The 21,407-nt window shown below is 41.9% G+C and overlaps 1 protein-coding gene across 2 annotated transcripts in view; it reads left to right on the forward strand.

Annotated features, from left to right (window-relative positions):
• The window catches only part of ADCY2 (adenylate cyclase 2), a 393,618-nt gene that overhangs the window by 197,520 nt on the left and 174,691 nt on the right, over positions 1 to 21,407 (forward strand). For both annotated transcript variants that reach the window (XM_019541362.1, XM_019541372.1), the window contains exon 4: positions 1,633 to 1,782. In XM_019541362.1, coding sequence (XP_019396907.1) covers positions 1,633 to 1,782 — 150 coding nt within the window. The remainder of the gene's footprint in view (positions 1 to 1,632; positions 1,783 to 21,407) is intronic.

The following is a 21,407-nucleotide window of genomic DNA, read 5'->3' on the forward strand; positions in this document are numbered from 1 at the left end:
CTGAACACCTTCAAGAATAAATTGGATGCTTATCTTGCTGGGATCCTATGACCCCAGCTGACTTCCTGCCCTTTGGGCGGGGGGCTGGACTCGGTGATCTTCTGAGGTCCCTTCCAGCCCTAATGTCTATGAAATCTATGAAATATTATATGAAAGTTTTTTTTAATTTAAAGAAATTCATGATTGAAGAGTTAAGGTTGTTGTAAGGTGTTTCAGCCCTCTAGTGACACCATGAGGAGGAAAGAAATTGTCTTTAAACTTTTGTTACGGTAGAAGCCCGCAAAAATGAAAATGCCTTAAACGTAATCACATGATCACTGTATGAAGTTATTCCATGATAAAATTAATGCCTTCTGGCTACCCTAACTGTGCATATCATAACGTATCTGTATTTCTTTTAAATGTCCTGTATTTATGGTGCTTCTCCTGGCCATGTGTACAATATTTACATAATGTTCCCCTTTCAATTACAAATGCTCTCCCAGCGTTAATTGTATTGTAAAAGCTTTGTCTAATAAAGAGGTTGACCTTCTGTCTTCCACTGTGCTGCAGCTGTCTTAAGATGTTTCTCCTACAGGGTGCTTTTATACCTTCCCTTTGGGTGAGTTGATTGGTCTCCCGGCCTGAAGTGGCAAAATGAGGCTGCTGGGAACATTCATAGTATCATAGGGCTTAGGATCAGAAGGGACCTAAACAGATCATCAGGTCCAACCCCCTGCCCTGGTCAGGAACGGGTGCCGGGGTTATATCACCCCAGCCAAACATATGTTCAGCCTCCTCTTGAAGACATGGTAGAATCTTGCCGCGGCTGAAATTCACTGCAGGAGAGAGAAAGGGCTGAGCAGCTCATTTTCTCCCTACCCTGCTGCCATTTTTGAAAGAGTGCTACACACAGCAGTATTGATTTACCTCATAAGCAGAGAGAGGGATTCTGCCACCAAATCATTTGTGTATTCATTTGACTTCCTGTGCACACATGAGCTTTGTATGTTGACAGATTAGGCTCTGTCCACATCTTGCAAAATTATCTGCCTACTGAAGACAAACTTGGCCTTTGAGCTGTACAAACTGACATAAGTTGTGAACCTTAAAAGCTTTTTAATTCTTGCTTTCTGAGGCTTTCTTTTTTTACTGACAGTGAGTTTAATATTCCCTGGTACAGTGGCCTTCACTTGCACAAGTCCTTCCACCCCCAAAGTGCTCTTCCCTAATAAAGAAAATGTTCCGATGAAGGAGTACAGCAATAACATAGATTGCAACTGTATTATTAGGAGCAGAGACTGGCACTTAGAAGCAATTAAAACAGGCCAGCACCCATTTAAAACTTCACATAGGACACAGAACATGAAGCAATTTCCCTTTTTAGGAGATATGAACCTCATTAAAACTGGCAAGTATGCTCTTCACCAGCATGCAGTTTTTTAGAGCCTAAATGAAAAAGGTGTTATTAACTGGGGCTTATGCTGCAGTAATTATGAGAGTGGTTTGAAAAGTGAACATCCACTAAAAATAAATTTCAAACAAGAATAAGTACAAAAGTTTTGTTTGCTGCTGCTTATGATTATTTTCTGCTACCACATTTTAAACTAAAGTTGCTTATTTGACTCTTCTCTTCTTTTTCAATTCCCTTAGATATTGGCAAATGTTATCATCTTCATCTGTGGAAATCTGGCAGGTGCTTATCATAAGCACCTCATGGAGCTTGCTTTACAGCAGACATATCAGGACACTTGTAACTGCATCAAGTCTCGCATCAAGTTAGAATTTGAGAAGCGGCAACAGGTAAAATCACTCTGACATCTAGGTCCATTCTGTTGTGTTCCCTGTTTACCAACAGATAACCCACTTCACCAGTGCAAGAAATCATGTTGATTAGGTTGCTCGAATCTTTGCAGGAAATTGCACAAAGTCTATTTAACGATGGTAGTCAGAATTCCATCTGACTGTAAAATGATTTTTTATTATTCCTGTTGTCATGTAAACTCTTTCTTCTGCAATTATTTTGTGAAAAATGATTCGTGGTAATGGAAGGTGAAGGCATTGCATACGACCTGTGTTCAGCATTGTCATTTGTTTTCTCCTGATTGAATCAATTATATGATGTTGATCTGTGCTTTTGCAAATGATTGGCTCCCTACACCCAAGAGAAGGGGAATAAAATCTTACTGCATTTTCTTTAAAAAAAGATATTTCAGACTACAGATGAGTCAGGCAATGTATTTCTAAGGGTCAAGTATGATTACAAAGAGCTGGGGAATTTTATAATGAGAGTATCCATCATTTATTGTAACAGCTAAATAAAAGGCTGCTCTGATTGCTTTACTTAATTTTTTCAGTTTCTGTAGTGCCTATCACCCTGACAGATAGGCATTTCAGGTGCAAAAATTTAAAATGCAAATTAGTTCATCAAATACTAACCAAGAGAGATTCATTCTGCCCTGAAGGTCACCAGATTTAGACTCCTACAAACTATTAAAGGTTAGGTGTTCAAAAGAAGTGGACCCTTATCTGAAAATGCTCTGTTAGCAGACATGGTGCAATCAAGCAAATGTTTCTGTAACTAGAGTTTCCCACCTGATTGCAGCTTCTGTGACTTGCTAAGGTGAGAGTTGAAAATCTGGGTCAGTGACAATTCTGTGTCTGTGGCCAAGTGAATTAGCAATAAGTCACCATAGAGGAAGACCAGTTTAGGGTATGAGAAATGTCCAGAGATGTAGCATAGGCTTGTTGACTGCTATGCTGCAGCTGGCAGAATTGAACGTAGTCTTCTGGGTCTTCTTTTTATCCAAATAGCCTCCCATGGCCTTTGGGGTAGAAACAGATGTCACCAAGATGAAGTGGATCAGTTGTGGCAGGACATGTCCAGATCTGCTTTACTAGGTAAACACTGTTTAACCCTGAAAAATGCAAGGTCTTCCCCTTGGGAGGCAAAACCTGCAGCACCCTTATAGGCTCGGCAATGCTACACTAGCTAGCACTATGGAAGAAAGAGACTTGGGGGTCATCACTGACCACAAGATGAACATGAGCCTGCAATGCGATGCTGCAGCTAGTAAAGCGAGCAAAACGCTGGCTTGCATCTATAGAAGCTTGGGGCTCTTTAGCCTTGACAAGCGCAGGCCCAGGGGTGATCTGATGGCCACCTATAAGTTTATCGGGGTGACCACCAGTATCTAGGGGAACATTTGTTCACTAGAGTGCCCCAAGGGATGACGAGGCCGAACGGTTATAAACTCCAGCAAGACTATTTCAGGCTGGACATAAGGAAGAATTTCTTTACTGTCCGAGCCCCCAAGGTCTGGAACAGCCTGCCATCGGAGGTGGTTCAAGCACTTACATTGAACACTTTCAAGAGTAAATTGGATGCTTATCTTGCTGGGATCCGATGACCCGAGCTGATTTCTGGCCCCTTGGGCAGGGGGCTGGACCCAATGATCTTCTAAGGTCCCTTCCAGCCCTAATGCCTATGAAGTGTATGGAGGTAAAACATGTCACCTTCTATCCGCATCAGGGCTACATATGTTTTGGGGCCTGATGCAGAATAAGGGGAGATGTGTTCTCCTTATCAGTGTAGTTTCTGCCTGCCTTGTTGTCCTGAGCTTCCTTGCCAGGACCCATTCTGACCCATTCCTCTGGGTGAAGCATGATTCAGCATGGGTCCCAGCAAGGAGGCACAGGAACTGGGGAGTTCCCAGTGCCCTGTGCCTCCACACCGGGACCTGTGTCAGGTTCTGCACTAACCCATGCTTCCCATGATCCTCTGCCAGGATGTGTGCTGATCCATGGCTCTGCATTAAGCACAGGTCATCCTAGAACCTGGAGTAGGTCTCATTGTGGAGGTCCAGGGCTCTGGGAATCATCCAGCTCCTGTGCTTCCCTGGGATGCATATCTTTAAGCAGGGAAAGCCCAAAGTTCCCCACTTCATGATATATACCTGGGAATAAACCCCTTCCTTGCCCCTTTGCCTTAGGGGCCCATGCTGGGCTGGCATCTGGCCACACCCCACCCCTGCTCCAGCTAGAGAGCAGAGGAGCAAGGCCAGCCCTGCTCTCTGGAGCAGACAGCACAGCTCACCCCAGGGCTGCAAAGCATACTTAGAAGCTGGGGGACTCTGATTGAACTTAAACCAGGAAGGGGTCTGGGACAGAAGTTCCATTAACCAATTTGCCTTTAATCAATTAAGTCTGATACTGCATTCAACCAGGTTTATCTTAAATCAGTTTGGGCCATTTTGAGACTAGTTTATGTGCACTGAACTTTTGTTCTGTTAGAGGTTGAAACTAGTTTCTAATCACTAAAACCAGTTTATGTGTAACTTCTGTCCTTAGCCCTGGAGTCATTCAGCCAATGTAATTTATAGCAGGCCTCAGGGTTCTCTTGCTCATGTTAGTAGGAACCACACCTTTGCATCCTCTTTTGGCGCAACTGAGTGTCAAGGCTAGCACATTAAGAAAAGCAAACAAGCACAAAAGTACTCATCCAAGTAAAGCAGAAGTACCATAGTACCTAATTAAAACTGAACAGTGAAGAGCATTGGTGAGTAAGTACAAAGTCCATTAGTACAATGGAGCAAATCAACACATTGAAAGGCTAGGAAAAAAAATTGAAGTACAGTAGACATAGTTTTAGCTTTAGGTTTCTTTACATGTCCATTTTCTATTCAAGGATATCTGCCTTGTGTAAAAACACCAGTAAGCAATTTTAATTTCCCAGTACTTCTCCAGATATATCAGACAATAGATTACGAGGCTGGAAGGGAACAACTATGTATATTATGCCTGGTGCCTGATCAATGTTGCCAATAGGGGTTGTGTTGACAGTAGCTGGAGCCAAACAAAATTGAGAGGTATAAGTTGGCAAAAACAACAGCCTTTCATTTCAAAAGGTGTCATTTGTTATAGACCAATGAAGGAAAAATTACTTCATTTCTTATATTAGAGCTAAGCCTGTATTTTCATATGTCATCATGCAGTGCAGCTAGTATAGAGGCTTGTTATTAGGGCTCTGCTCTGGCTTGTACATGTATTTAACCTCCACCTTACCTGCTTTTTCAGCATCTTTATAGCCAATAAAAGATGGGCCAGTACAAATGATGAAATTGAATGGAATGTAACTTTAAAATTATATTCCTCTCTAACCACATTATGGTTTCTTTCCTTCCTCCCACCAACACCAAGACCACCACTATCTATTCCTCCCCTACCTCTGAGCCTCAGCAATCATGTTTCGTTTTCCCTCTCACTTAAATAACCTGTGTCACACTTGACAGTCTTTTCTGAATGAGAAGGAGAGAAAGAGGAAGTGCAGGTCTTAGTAGTCCCATCATTACTGCTTACTGCAGTGAATGGGGTGAAGTTATCAAGATATGAGAAATGATGAGCCATCAGTCTTTCCTTCCTACAGTTGGTGAACATGCTGTGTCTGCAGCATTGACAACCTGGGAGTGAAGGACTGATTTATTTGTGCCTTTTATTACCACCTATGTTGCTGAGATGATACAAAAAATGTTGTTCAGTGCTATTTTTCAATTAGCAAAATTAAATTCTAATGTGACATAATTGTAATGTTCAGCTACTGTAAGACCTGAGATGCGTTAAAACAGCAGGGAAGGTGAATATTTTTGAACTGCACAACCAAATTGGATCAAAGCTAACCTTTGGCACCTGGAAAATGGTGGCATAATAATTAAAGAGCCTCATCCTGCACTATTAATCAACATTTAAAAATTACTTTATTGGAAGTTTTACAGGATGCGTTTTTAAGTGTTTTGGGCTGTATATCATCTTTGCACTTGTGGACAATATGTCACCTAAAATAGCTGTTGGAAGGATATGCTGGTCTACAATTCATATTAGAAATCAATTGATATTTTTCCTTTAGTTTCCAAGAGACTTACAAAGCACACTTTTTAAAATGTCAATTGAATTCTACCAATAAATCAATTAGTTGAAAAGGCATTCTGCATTGTTGCCACTAAATGTTAATGGCAAGAAACATGGAGGTAAATGTTTTCAATTTTCAAATATTACCAAATTGCATTCATACTTGAGCAAATGTGTAAAGAAGGTGAAAGTTCCTCTAGGTATCCATTACACACAGAGAAATAGGCCTGCATTTTATCTGCAGTACTGTCCACTCTGAATCATAGACTGACCAGAGAAACCTAATGGATCATCTTGTGCATGATTGAGAAAACCTGCTGACTTCTGTTCTTTCTTGGACATTAGAGTGGCTGTTAGTTTTTGGTCATTTACAGGGCATTGGGAGTGTTCACATGCCCACAGGAATTCTATTCCTGGATATGTAGACACGTACACACCAATGACTACGTGCAACTATGTAGTCATACAGACTAACAACAAAGTAAGCTCAGCCCCTTCCCAAATAGCTAAGTGGCACTCACCTGGGAAGCCAGTAGGATATTCAACCTGGGTCTCTGACTTCTGAGAACAGTACTCTACCTGCCCTTCTGCCATACCATGGACAGCCGTTCTTTATCCTACCGGTGCTCAGTCTGCAGGGCCATGTCATCTAACCCATGGTGCTGCTTACAGGTCCAGAAATCTGGTGCAAGGAAGCAACAGGAGAAATAACTGTTGCAGCTTCCAGAGCCACAGCTATTAAAACTGAAATGTTCTCCTGCCAGTAAATTTTGAAGCCATGCAATTCATGCTACCACTGCCCTCTTCCCCCACCTAAATTTCTGAGCCAGTGGGGAGTCCCACAAGCCAAATGACATGACCTGATATTCTGGAACATACTCATCAACTGACCCCACATGCCAACCCCATGTTGGATCCAGCCCAAAGACTGACTCTGGCCCCACAGGGCCAAAAAGCTGAGTACCTCTGCTCTAACATGTTTCCTGGCCTCTTTTTAAAGCTGTCCCCTCAGGCAGCCCCCAAAGGGAAATGTGTGGAAGATACATGGGGCAAGAGGGGCAAAACAAGCTCTAGGCATGTAGCTCAGGGAGAGACCCCTAGACCTAGATTGGGCACATGCTCCCCATAAGGAAAAAAAAGCTTCCCTCCTGCACTGTTATTCAACCTTTTTTTTTTTCTTCCTAAGGGCTATGTTAGTGAGTCAGGTTTAGAAGGTGCTGGAGAAGAGTAATGCTTGATCTGTGGTATGCTGGTTTAAGTGCTGTATTGGGAACTCAGATGCACCCAGTTTCAAAGCCACTTTGATGGAGAAGTGGCTATCATAATGTACTGGGGGCTGTTATGCTTAGTTGGTAGAGCCAGAAGTAGAACTGGGGATTGCAGGGGGTTAGAAACCAAGAGTCAGGAACAAAATACTAAGCCAGGGGACCAACTAGAATCAGGGGTCAGGAAGCAAGCCAAGGTCAAGCCAAAGTTTGGAATCTGAAGGGTTGGATGCATGCTGGGGCAGAAGCTGGAGAAGTTACCAGGACAAGAGTTGCCCAAGTTGTGGAGACCAGTAAGTTGTGCAGAAAGTCTCAGAAGCTGGAGGAGTTCCTTAAAAGCAGCCTCAGAACCAGCCAGAGATAAGGAGCTGGGGGTCGGCTGGCTCTGATTAGTTTATTAAGTGTAGCTGACACAGTTACAAGAACTGCAGGATAGAAGCCTGACCTAGCTGACCTAGTTACACGGGCTGTAGGTCAAAAGCCATACAGGGGCCTAGAATCCAGGGTAGCTAACATCTCAGGTGAGTGTCCCAACCATGCAGTCATAGCAGCAAAAAAAGGGATGGACACCCATGTACATACCTTCCTTCCTAGTCCCTATGCTAAATCTGGTAGTCATGGGTCTTGGCTACCTCCAATATCAGGCATCTAAGAAAGCTATGTGTCCACAATGATGTGCGTAAGTGGTATTGCTATGACTGCACATACTCTGTATGCACAACTGTACAGTAGTGCATAGTCATCCATGTGTATGGGGCTACTCATCCAGGAACAGAATTCTTCTGGGCACCTAAATACCCAAAGTGCCATATAGAAAATGAAGAAAGGACCACTTAGATGACTAGGAAAGGTTAGAATGTCAGCCTTAGTTTCCTCTCTGTATCTGCCATCCTCTCCCTGCCTACATCCCCTGCCCACCATCTCCCAACTTCTTTATCTTTAGTCCCCATTGAATCCATCAATGGCTACAGTGTGGAGTCTAGGCTAATGGACTGTCTTGATAGTAAGTAAGAGGCAGTTGTGAGGAACAGAAAATGGAATTACATAGTATGAATGGATGTATTTGCTGGAGCCCATTAGACTTAGAAGTTTGCTTGGTGGAATGGATAGCATCCTGCTAAAGTATGTTATTAGCCTGCCATATTGTATTCTTTGCCAGTCATGGTTATGTTAACAGTGGATTTAGTTTCACTAGAAATCTGCTAGGAAAATCATTATTTTATACTTCTTCTCAAAGGTATCATTCAAAATACAGAACTATTGCCTGTCCCTATGTGTCCATTCTAGTTTTTCTTTTCCATTTTCTTAATAAATGTAAAAACGAAATGTGAAATTACCCTCACCTCTAACTTACATAACTTTACTACAGCCTGTGCATTTCATATAGCCTTTTATAAAACTATTTGTCTCACTGGTACACACTCGCTGACAATATGCAGGGGTAATGAATCTTTAACGCTATGTTAGATTTTGACATTGACAAGTAGTTAACATAATTACTCTTCTAGCTCTTTGCTGCTGCTTTGCGTTAGGAGACACAGAAAAAATATTTTGAGAAATTCTTACTGTATAGTGGGGAGATGGTTTGTAGGAAGGTTGACATTAGTGGGTTCTCTCAATACCAGCTTTAAAGAGGAGGCAGGATAATGATGGGTTTAGAAGTAGAGCTTTCAAGCAATGGATTTAAGTGAATGAGATCTCAAATCATTGAGTGGGATTTTAGATGCCTCACTGAAACACACTGAAGCGATACCATTCATTACAAGAATTGAAAGACTTCATAAATTGCCTGAAAATGAACTAAAAATGAAGAAGCCTCATTCTAGTTAATGAGACTTTGAAAGTGCTAGTGATCAGTGGAACACTTGACACAATAATATGTGAAACCAATACATAAAATAAATAAAATAAAGTTAAATTAGTGCATAAAAGATTTGCATGAAAATATATTTTTTCAGTGAGTTCTTGTTTTTGTTTTTCACTGCTGCTTATTCCTTCACAAGTCATTAACTACTGTTTATAGCATGCCAATTGATAAGAAAGCATGAAGACATCAAGTTAGGGAGGAACAATAGGAAGAAATTAACCCTTAGACCCTGATTTTAATGATAGTAAAAGCAACTAAAAATGAACATCATGCTGGTCTTTTCAATCTCTGTCTGTCCTCTCTGCACAAGCATGCATGCATGCATTTGCACGTGTCAGTGATACATTAGAAAGGTATCAGTCACCATGCTGGCCACATGCTACTATAAGAACTTCAAGAGAGAAAAATATTCCAGGGTTAAAGTCTCCATTCCTCAGGCACAGCTCATTTTTCAAAGGAAATATGGCAAACATGCATGCATACAGAATGGTGTGCCAGAAAGAATGAATAAAATCTCCTGCTGGACCATTTTGATTCTCATCATTATAGGAAAAGGCAAGTTAAAAACATATCTTGTGTTTTGCTGGAACATAGTTTTACAGGTTTCCCTTGCTTTATGCTGTACATGTGTTCCTGGAAAATGGCACATAATTCGAATTCACTTTACAATGTAACAAATAGGGATACGTTCCAAGACCTCAGCTGTGCTGACCTCCAGACCCATTTCTACCACTTTCACAAGACAATTTTGGTACTCACCAACAGCAGACTGTATGCACAAGCACAGGGCGCTATCATAATGGGGATGGAAACTACAGAAACGTGTCGCAGACAATGAGCAAGGAGCACAGAGCCTCACAGGAGACTGTATTTTCATGTGTGTCACTCCCACAATGCACCACACAGAGCAGCTGACTGCAGGCTTCCACCACACCAGTCGCATAAGAATGAATTTACCTGACATATAACGAACTGTTGGTATAAAAAAGGTCATCGCATAAGAGCAAATTTGCACACAGAGAACCTGCATTAAGCAAGGGAAACCTGTACCTGGTCTCAGTCTGGGTTCTGTTAGAAAGGTTTTTCATAACTTCATTGCATATGAATTTGATTCAAACCCTAGGTTACTAAAAACAAAAATTCAAAGAGATATGAAGAGCTCTTTCAGAACAAACCAGAATTAAAAACAAACAAACAAAAAACTGTCTAGGAGATTTTTCAGTATGTAAAATTCAATAATATTACTTCATCTATAAGAAAAAATACTTAAGGAATTTTTAACAGCATTTATAAGCACCATGAGTATCTTTGACATGCTCGCCAGCTAACATATATATTTTAAACCACACTGACCTCCCTACTTGGCTCACTCTGATTCAGCTAGAAATCCAAATGGGGAAATTATCCAGAAAACTGTCACAGTATTTGAAGGATGTGTTCATTGTGATGACTGAGTTGAATAGAAAGTTCCACATCCAGTGAACAAGAGGCAAACAAACAAATACAAAACAGAAAGAGAGAGGTGAGGCATGGTTCAAAATGATTCAGTTTATTACCTTCCTTATAGCACTGTAATTGTGCCGGGTATTTCTGGATATGAAAGTTATACTGACTGCTTTTGCCATTGCTCTGTCATTGCTTGCACTAATGATGATGCTGCTAGAATTTATGCACATGGATGTTTGACATTGTTGTAACTAACTGTGGTAATCAATATATAGGGCTGGATGATTTCTTCTTTTTGTTCTTTCTTGCTTTCCTTTTTTTGACTACGTTATTTGGCAAAGAAAAGCAGTTACATTTCTAGACAAAACAGCTTGTACACGTATTGTTGAAATCTCTAAATAACTGTGTTTGGGGGAAAAGTCATACAGCAAGAAAAAGGGAAAAGAAAAATTCCCCTTTAACACAAGGGCTGTGTACAGATGGACAGTCAAGAAGCCCAAGGTTGAATCGATTCAGTCTTAGCAAGTTAGTCTAGATGCAGAGATTAAACTGAGAAACAACTTGATACACATTTACTTTTGATTCAGGAAATGCAGCCATATGCCTGCAGTGGCTCAGGCCAGAAGCTGTGGGGGAGGAGAGGAGCTAGAGCACACTGCTCTGGCCACATTGCCAGCATGGGCTGTGTGTTCTCTCCCCCTTGGTGCTGCCCCCAGGGTGTCTGGGATTTGTAGGCCGGAATCACAGAAAGAGGACTCTGCAAGATTGCTCATCACTCCTCTTTCTGCTTCCAGGTGACTGGGATTTGTAGTCCATAGTCACAGCCGTAAGGTACAGTAAATTTAGCAGGGCAGAGTAGCTCTGTACTTGGGGAAAGGTGGGTTTAACCCCCCTCCCTGACTTCAGCCCCCAGCCAGGGTTTGCCTGGGGGCGGCAGTCCTGTGACTTCCTAAGTTAAGAGTCTGTGATGGGGGCCCTTGTCAGAGGCCTTTTGTAAGTCCAGATATACTAAGTCAGCTGGATCACCCTGATCTACCTGTTTATTGACACACTCAAAGAACTGTAGTAGGTTGGTGAGGCATCATTTCTCTTTGACAAAGCCATATTGATTTCTCCCTAGCAAGTGAATGTTGATCCATGTGCTGAATAATTCTTTATTATTGTTCAGCACATGGATGAATTTTGCAGGAATAGAAGTTAGGCTCACTGGGTTTTAGTTCCTGGGGCCCCCTCTTCTTTAAATATGGGAGTCACATTGATAACCAGTCAGTCCTCTGGAACTGAAGAACTGAGACAGTCTTTAGTGACAGCTTGCATACTACAGTTAAGAGCTCAGCAGTTTCTGATATGACTTCCTTCAGGACCCTAGGGTGAATGCCATCAGGTCCTGGTGATTTGATTCTGCTTAGTTTATCAGTTTCCTCTATGACTTCATCTTTTAAAACTGCAATTTGGGTCAGCTCCAGTGAGTTGTCCCTAAAGAGAAATGGATTTGGTGAGGGAATCTCTCTAACATTTTCCACAGTGAAGACAGATGCAAAGAATACATTTAGTTTCTCAATTTCTCTGTCATCCTTTAGCACCCGTTTTACACCCTGATCACACGAAGGCCCAAAACTACACCATTAATATTTATAAGTAGTATGAGTAGACATCTGAATTGGCCTTCACTGAACTCAATGGGTCAGGCCACCAAACTCAGATTTATTGTTTTAGGTCTACACAAGGAAAAATATGCCACTGTACTAGATCTACTCAGTAGTGTTTTTGAAGTTGTTTTCAAATAACTGCAACACTGAAAAGCATTTTAATTTGAAATAAAAGGCCAGATTCTGGATCTCAAGGCAGCAGCAAGTATGAAAGAAATGCCACTAAGCTGTTACTGTTGCATACTGTTGTTATATAATCCTTGGGTTTTTTTGGAAATGGGAAGCCTCACTTCAACTGCTTTTGACTTAGAGGTCTAAAGGATACATTTTTAAACTTCAGTAACAGTATGCTTTTAATATTTGTATAATTTACAAAAGTGCTTTGTTTGCTTTGCTCAACATCCAGTTGCACATCATCTTTGATCAAAGATGAAAAATAAATGCTTTCAGACCAAATGGTGGTTTTAAGTTAGGGTCTTTTTTGGGTAAGAATGGCGTGCAACAGGACACAAACATTAATGCTGTATAGTTGTGCAAGCAAAACTGTGTTGGTAGAGTAAATGTGTTGTTTGCTAAAGGGGGTGTTTTGAAAACCTGTTTCTTTCTGGTGTGTATTTCAGGCATATCCTCTGTGAATTTTGAGAAAAACATTGTTGTCATCCACCCACCTCTTTATACAAGGTTAAATCAGTAGCCAGTTCATGCATTTGGCAACCTGTGTATAATGTAGATTACAGAAATCATATCTTTTTTCCTGCAGAGCTTTTGTGTGTTGAGTGTTGTTTTGCTTACTGATTAGTTAGTGGGTTCGAGTGCTGAATAGCTGAACTCTTGATAGGTAACTAACACCTGCTGATTTAGCAAAGGAAAGTAAGTAGGCAAATATCAGCAAATAGATTTATTGTGGTAGATCTGAGCAGGCCTATTTTTCTACATTATAAAATCCCCTGAGTTTTCAGTGGTCATGTAATTTAGATCAGTAAAGCACTGGAGCATCCTAATTTAACATGCTCTCTGCTTTGCTTTTATTTGACCATAGCAGGACATGAAGTATATATATATGTGAGTGATTCCAAACAAAGAACATGAAATGAAAAGGCAGGAGTATCCCTTTGAATAAAGTCATGTCTCTTTCTCATTATTAAATGAAGATATGTCTCCATCAACAAAGAAGCTCCCAGCTAGAGCAAAACAACCCTGAGCTGCTGTTAGTCCCTGCTGTGTACACTAGATACTGTTTACAGAAACACAGCATCAGATATAATAACTGGAATCAATTTTACTTTTTAAAGTTGTTATTGCTATTACTGACAGCAAGCTAATGTTCAGTTTGCATGGTCACCAGTTAAACATTACAGATAGTTTTGAAAATTGTGCACTCTATATTTGTTTATAAATATATATTGTTGCTTCATTAAGCGTGCATTGCCCTGAAGGATTTACCAACATGCTTCCTTGGTACATTTAACATGATTGATAATACAGCATCACTTTAAAAGACATTCTTTCCCAGAATGATCAGTTCCCCATTGAATGATTTTGAAATAGGTGTGTATAATACCTCTCTATTTTTGTTTAATCTGAGTTGTTGTGTTTTTATTCTATACCTGTACAGTAGCTCTCATTTTCATTTATGGCTGCATCTTCACATACATCATCTGCATGCAGAGAAATTTTTATGGGAAGGATCCTGCTGTAATGTGCATCAGAGGTAGAGCACCGTATCAAATGCAGCATGCCAAAGAACATTTCTCCACACATTGAACACTGTTTCTGGAGTGTATCAGAGTTGGGGACCAAGATGTGGTAAAAAGTGTAAGGGACTGAAAATTAATAGCTTGAAGTCAGCGTGCCTAGCACAGCACAACACTAATTGCGATGAAAGTATGATCTGGAATTGGTTCTGTCACAGTCACCATGCTGTGCACACCAATATTGTACCAAGGGCAGAAAGTAAATCTTTCTTAGAAAATTGAATAGAATGTCACACAGTAGAAGCTGTACTGCAAACCAGTGTTTTTAACACTATAATCTTTCTTGCCTTCCCCCCTCCAACTTACCAATATCAGTAATTCAGTGTCAGTGAACCAAAGGGTCACACACAGTGCTTATGTGCTTGATGGGATTGAGGCATTTCAGTGCCCTCTCTGCTCTTGTTTGTTCAGTCTGACAGTCTCTAACTTCTTGTTCCTGTGATAAAATATGGTCCCGTCTTATTTCCCTCACATGAATTTGTAGTTTGCAGTTTTTTAAAGCCTGACCTTGGCCGGGGTGGGGGGGGAGCCATAATGCCCCCTTGTGGCCATGCAGTTCCATCCCTGCTCAGACTCCTTAGGTACCCTCCCTTTCCACTCTCACCTGCCACACTTTTGTTGATATGGTTTGGTTATGAAAAAGAGAAGCTGCCCCAGTGTCCCTAAGTGAGCCCTTGTGTATTGCTCATTGGTGAGTCCCTCCTGAACCCAGCTGATCCCCATCCTGTTCCTCAAATATTAAGGGGCTCTCCTGGCCTGTCTGTGCCCTCTCCTGAGTACCTGTCACCTTAAGGGCTATTCATGGCTTCCATCTGCTCCTTCAGCCATGCCCATGCCTCACAGATGTTTTTGGTCAGTCACTCATCAGCCCCCTCCTTAGGCTTCCCTGCACTTGTTGGGGACTTGACCTTCCCGGTTTCCTCCTTTTTCCTCTTGCTGGCCTCCTTAGCCTAGCCCCACTGTGCTGGACCTTCCTACTGGGCCCCTAGCCTGTTTCCTGCCCCTTTTCAGGCACTGGGCCTTCATGTTTTCAGAGTTCAGAGCACCTCACTCATTTCTCCAGGTTCAGAATGTAACCCCTCTGGCTTCCATCAGTCTGCATTTTGAGCTCTGACCCCTGGCCAGGCTCACCCCTGTGCCTTCAGGCAGTTCCTTGTAGATTAACTACATTGAACCTTCCAGGCACCCCACTGTGGCCTTCTCATCTCCCCTTGTAGCCACTCCTGGTCCATCAGCTTAAACCTTAAATCAAAATGCAGGCTCACTCACTATAACTAAAACTATCCTTACACTGGGTCTGAACATAAGCACCAGCTCACTGGCTGCACAATGAAACTCCCTCCCCATACAAGGTCATATCTCCCTGCAAGCCATCAGTGCTTTACTTGCAGTTCCCAGAACAGCTCAGGTATCAGCCAGTCAGTCCCTCTCCAGTAGCTGTTTTGCTCAGTCTGCAGGGCCAGACTGACTGCCTGGTCTCAGGCAGTGTTTTTATGGGTGTTTATAGGCATGCTCTGGGAGGCAGGGAAGTGGTGCTTTAATTAGCACAGTTCCAAGAGCTGCGCTAATTAAAAGCATCCAGAATGTTACATTTATCAACATTCCTGCACTGAAAAATGGCAGCGGGGTGCTTTTAACTAGAGCTCATCAAATGAGCTTTAAAGCGCCCTGCTGCCATTTTTCAGCACAGGGACACTGATACTCTAGACATGGGAGTCTGTTGGAGCACAGTAGTTACCGCACTCCAGCAGACTTGATTCATTACACCATGTCAGAGCAGCCACCCTGCATGTGTATAGGAGCTGTATGGCTAGGTACAGACATTACACATAAACTGGTTTAAGTTATCAGAAACTGGTTTAAACCTGTAACAGAACATAAGTTCAGTGCACCTAAATCAGTTTTAAAATGGCTCAACCTGGTTTAAGATAAACCAGGTTGAATGTCGTATCAGACTTAACTTATTTGGGTCAAACCAATTTATGCAATGTCTGCCACAGACGCATTGCTGGTTTAAGTTAAACCAGAGTCCCACAACATCTCAGATGCTTTGCAGCCCTGGGCTGTGCTGTCTGCTCCAAAGAGTAGGACTGGCCCCACCCCTCTGCTCCCCAGCCAGAGCTCCAGCAGAGACTGCAGGCACAGTAGGGTCTGCCTGGGTTCCTCCTTCCTCCTCCCCTCCCACTTGCTGTTCACTTCTCAAGCAGGGATCCCCCACTCCCACCCTCCCATCTCCCATAGCACAGACATTAGGCATGTGGTATGCTAGATAATGTTGTGTGTGTGTCTGTGTATGTGTCTCCAATTTCACTGGGACAGGCAGACAGAATAGTGTCCACTTAAGGCTTTTTGGAGCTAATCAACAGGTCAGCTGGTAATGTCCCTTCTTTTCTTCCTTGGAAAAAGCTGTTTAAGAAGAGCTTGAACTAATTAGAGAGGCTTTTGTGTTGTTGATGGCCTAATAAACACTGTGTTATCAGCTCCCTGCTCGTCCCCTCACCTGTCAGGTTTGCAGACAGTATGAAGAATCAGGGACAGGGAAACTGAAAAGCTCAGTGCTAGCCTGGGGCTCAGGGCTGGCAACACTCCCACCTATTGAGCAGCAAGTGGGGAAAAGCCTGGGACAGTACAGACAGTGTGGGGGTTTAAACCCCTTCCTAATCAGAGCATCCTGCTGGGGCCTGGCCACGTCCCCCCTCAGCTTAGCACTGTAGAAGAGGGTGCTGCTCTAGCACCCCCCAGCTTCTAGCCTGAGTCACTGCAGGCATGTGCCTGAATTTCTTCAGTCCAGAGGGAATATCTGTACAGTTGCAAACTGTTTCAATTTAGGCAGGTTAGACTAACCTGCAAAGATTTAATCAGTTCAGGCTCAGGCTTTTTGAATGTCTATCCCTAGCCAATGTGCCTTCTGAGGCCTGGCCCTTCTGGTCAGATGACTGTACAGCCACACACTGGTGTTCGCCTTCTGAGCCCAATAACCAGTCCGCTTTCCCTGCTAGGGCTTAACTCAGGTGCCTGCAACCCTTTGCTTCTGGGTCACCTAGATGCCTGCCCTGGCATAGCTCTGCCCCTATTTTCTGGGAGAGTTACTTCCCCTAGGGTCTGCCCATTCCTTGGCAGTTAGCCTGTTTTCTAGCTGCCAGCTCAGTCTCCTCCAGTTTCTTCTTGAAGTAACAGGAGCCCTCTGGCCCCTGTTGCACTGACATGGGACATCATCTTTATGCATTTCTAATGTATGTTCTTCTTCTGAGCTTGGTTCCTGCCATAGTGTTTTTAGCAGAAGAACATGAAACCTTGTAGTTTGGAAATGTGGGAGTCTTGAGTCCCTTCTGAAATGAGAAGTGTTCAGTCATGTCAAAAAGGTCTTGGAAAAATACTCCGAACTTGTCTTAAATCACCATGATTTGAAATTACCGTCTACTCTTCCTTAAGGGTTGGATGGGGAGAGTGAAACTATCATGCCAAAGCTACTGGTGGGAAATGCGAATGCTGTGAAGTTCTTTGCAATTTTAGTAAAATGTCTTTACATTCCAAATATTTTTGGAAAGAGGGCAGTGGTTATTTATAAAGTGTAAGTGAGCAAAAAGACATTTAAGGTACTCTGTTGGCAACAGCATGGAAGCAACAGTGATGTTAGGCATCTTTTGGCAATGACTGTACACTCATTACTCCATTATCCAAAATGATTTTTCCCCACTCTTTAAATAGCCTTATTCTCTTGAGAGAGCCTCATTATACGTACTCAAACTCTATCTCCAGTTTTTATTCCTGCTTAATTGCAACTGTACTGTTCACTGACTTCAGTGAAATTTGGAGGTTTTACCATTCCACTGGGAAGTGCAAAAAAATTGCATTTTAATGGCTATTCTTTTCCTGCCATCACAAAGGTCAATCACTGACACATTATTCTAATCTCAGCAAATAAAAATGGTCTCGGTATAATATTATCAAATACATATCAGTCATTTGTAGCCAGAAGGAAGGTGACATTGCAAGTGAGATGAAACTGAGAAGTATTAAGAAAATGGATTTATTTTCCATTATCAGCTCAGGTACATCTTAAGAACAAAATACTCCCTAGAATGTGCTAGCTGTTCCATTTTTCACAAGATTATAACCCTTTCAGACTTTTCTGGTATAGTGAACATTTCAAATATGCTTTTTCCTTTGCTGCTTGAAATTTGTCTGGAGGAGATTGTCTCCATCCATTGGTGATTCTTCATAGTACTACCTGTACATGCAGATCAAGCTGCATATTAGGAAAATAGAACTGACATACATAATCTTCTTGATTTTTAGGAAAAATTGTGTGATGATAAAGGTTGTTTCCAGAGGCAGCTATTCAGAATGCCTGTTCATTATGGCTGCTTGCAGATGTTAAAAACCCAAACAATCCACACTTTACTGGAAGAAGCAGTGCATTCCTTCAACCTGACTCTGCAGCGTCTATATAGATCAGGTGCTTCAGCAGGGCTTTTGGGCACTTTTAAAGCTGATTCAATCAGCAATTAGATAAAAGTGTCAAAAAAGCCCCACTAAAGCACTTGATCTATACGGACATCAGGAGAGCCAGGTCCAACTAACACTTTGCATCTTCTGGGCATGTGCTGGGCTAGGCACAGGAGTGTGCCAAGTTTAAGGTAAAGTGTTTTTGTTTTTTTTAATATCTGCAAGCGGCCAACCGCTTGGGGGATGCAGAGTGATGGGGCAAGTTCCTTGAACAGCAAAAGTTTGACAGATTTGGTACTCCAGGCCAGTGAGGGCCAAGTTTTTTGGTAGTCATGCCTCAAATAAGCCTTGCACCCTGCCCAGCCCCTTCCCCTGCCCTGTCAGCTGCTCTGCTTTCTGCTCCCTTCCCTGCGCTTCCCAGTCTGCTATGTGCCACACACAGAGACTGCCCATGTCATGGGTTGGCCACCCCTGCTCTAGGCATTTATATGCAAGTCAACCATTGTGCTTAACATTTTTGTCACAATTTGTGACTCATAGATCCTGCATACCATGTGCTTCATGGCAGGGATCACCAGGAGAGACATGATTGTTATCCTGTAAATGCTCTGTTTAGAGAAATCCTGCTTCCCAGGGCAGCATAGGCCACAGAGGACAATCATCTTTTGCCTCTGACCCAAACCATGGGGATTATGCTTGCAGAAGTAACTTGCGCTTTCTTTGAAGAACTGGAGTCACAAGGAAAGAAAGAAGGAAAGGAAGAAATGTTATGCCCATCATACCTGAAGGTTCTTCCTGCCCTTATTCCAGGAAGAAAAAAAACCCATTCCAGATGGCTACGTGCTTTTCTTCAGCTTTGTGGTGTGCTGCCTCGCTGGTGGCAGCTCCAAAGTACATTGTAGGGATAGGGCTTTTTACATTTTGAAAAGCTGCAGGCGTATCTCCCATACTGCCACAGTACTTCATTGTTAGAGGGAGAACGATGATCACTAGAAGCCCAGTAATGTACATGGAGGCACTATTATTCTTTTGTATTTTGGTGCAAATAGCTTGGCAAACAGGTTCTACCAATCTCTGTCACACACAGCAGTACAAACACCCCACATCCTGAAAAAAGATGTTACTTTCCAAACTAAGGGCATCATATGGAGGGAAACGAGCAATCTTGTCACTACCCAGGGAAGCAGCTTCGATTAAACCTTTTTTTTCTGTTTTTTTGTAGATCATATCTGCAATGATTTATTATACCTGACACTCTGGTAAAATTGATGAGACGTGCTGGATAGGAAAAAAAACATAGTAAACACAGTGTAAAATAGGAACAAAGGAGAGAAAGGGACCACTTCAGTCACTGGATCCAGTCCATGCACTCTCTGAAAACCACATAATAGGCAGGGAATCCAAAGGGATCTAAAAGAATATTCATTTGCAGTCTTCTGCATATAGTGCAGTACAACCCTCCATCTTCCCCGCCCCCATAAAAGAACCACAATATAGGGTACCCAAAGCCAAAAGCCTCAAGAACTTCAATGTAAATATAGCATGCAACAGGGAAAGAGCAGGAGAAGCTGAAAGGGTTACCTATGTTTAGGGCCTCATGCTACAGGAGAAGGGAAAACAAAACATTCCCTGCAAATCTGATCTGGTGACAAATTCCTCCAAAACCTGAAATTTGGTGACTGACATTAGCAAAAAATATGTACCAGGCATTGGAAAGGTTTCTCAGTGCCCCATAAGAGCAGCCTATTGAATCTCCCACCTCATCTCTAGTTTTAGCTAATTTTGCAACAGGTCAAAGGAAGAGCTGGTGTGGGAGAACAGGAGTAAACCTGAAGCCAGGTGATGCATGCGGGAGTGGAAATATTTTTTCCAGGCTGCTCCAGGTGACCAGCAGAAGCCCTGAAGCATAAACATATTTGATTAAATACAGTATAACTGAATGCAATATAAACATGTAATCAAATCTGAAAAAAGGAAGATGATCACAGGAAGGAAACATTACTCAGACAGTGCCATTATCCTTTAGTCATCACAACTACTTACATAAACTTCAGAATTCCCTTTAATTTAAATTAAAGCATGCTTTTAAAGGACATCAGAATCTCTTCAAAAACTCCAAAGCATTGCAAGCCTACTACCCTATAGCAAAAAACACCTTATTGCAATTAAACATCTTCATAATAATTATATAGTATTACCCGATACTGGGACATTATATGGCCCAGTGCGTTCTGAACTACTGGATTCTTTTGGGTCACTGCTCTTTTCAATGAGTACCTCCTTAAGTGATCAAAATGCAACAACACTCTTCTTGTTTTTGTTACTGTGTTCCTGGTTAAATGTTCCTCTGTTCTGACCTCCTGCGTGATACAAGCTGTGTTAATTCACCTAGAAATGCCTCCGGTTATGTCAAGTCGTATAACTTGAGTTTAAAACCTCTTTTAGGCTATAGGCACAAGAAAGGGTTAACCTATGGCATATTAAGCTGTGAGGATTTGAGAAAGCTGAAAGCATGTGATACAACCCCTTAAAACAATATAACCCCCCCTGGAATCAGGGGCCATTTTCTCATGTTCTCAAATATCTGCTTTTCAACACATACCCATTACCCACCTCGTTTGTACAAAGCTGTCAAGGGTTTAGCTTATTCCAGGTTTATACCTGTTCTTACCTCCTACCTATTTGATGAACCTAATATTTCTTCTGTGTCTCCCCTTTTTTTAAAAAGGGCTTTTTATGTTAAATCTTTTAAATGTAAATTCACAAGTAAAGGTGTGTTTATTGCAATGATTCTCTGTAGCTTTGGTTTGAAAAAATGTGTTAGCAGAAGTAATGACCTTACTGGAGCTGTTGATTGTGGTTCTATGTCCAGAGTAATTTTCGTAGGTTAAACTGCCTCAGCAGTGATATGTTAAACTTCCTCAGTGGTGATGTGGTTCTTATTAACATTTTGAAGAATCTTTGAATGTGCAATGTTGTGACCTCTGACCTTTGCATTTTTAAAAGCTTTTTTAAAAATCAAACTCCTGGAAAATGGCTGAAATTAGTGATTAAATCTAGTCCATTTCTGAGTCAACTGAATATACCTGACCTC

The sequence above is a fragment of the Crocodylus porosus genome, unplaced genomic scaffold (genome assembly GCF_001723895.1).
Source record: "Crocodylus porosus isolate Cpor-Errol unplaced genomic scaffold, CroPor_comp1, whole genome shotgun sequence".
Taxonomy (NCBI): domain Eukaryota; kingdom Metazoa; phylum Chordata; order Crocodylia; family Crocodylidae; genus Crocodylus; species Crocodylus porosus.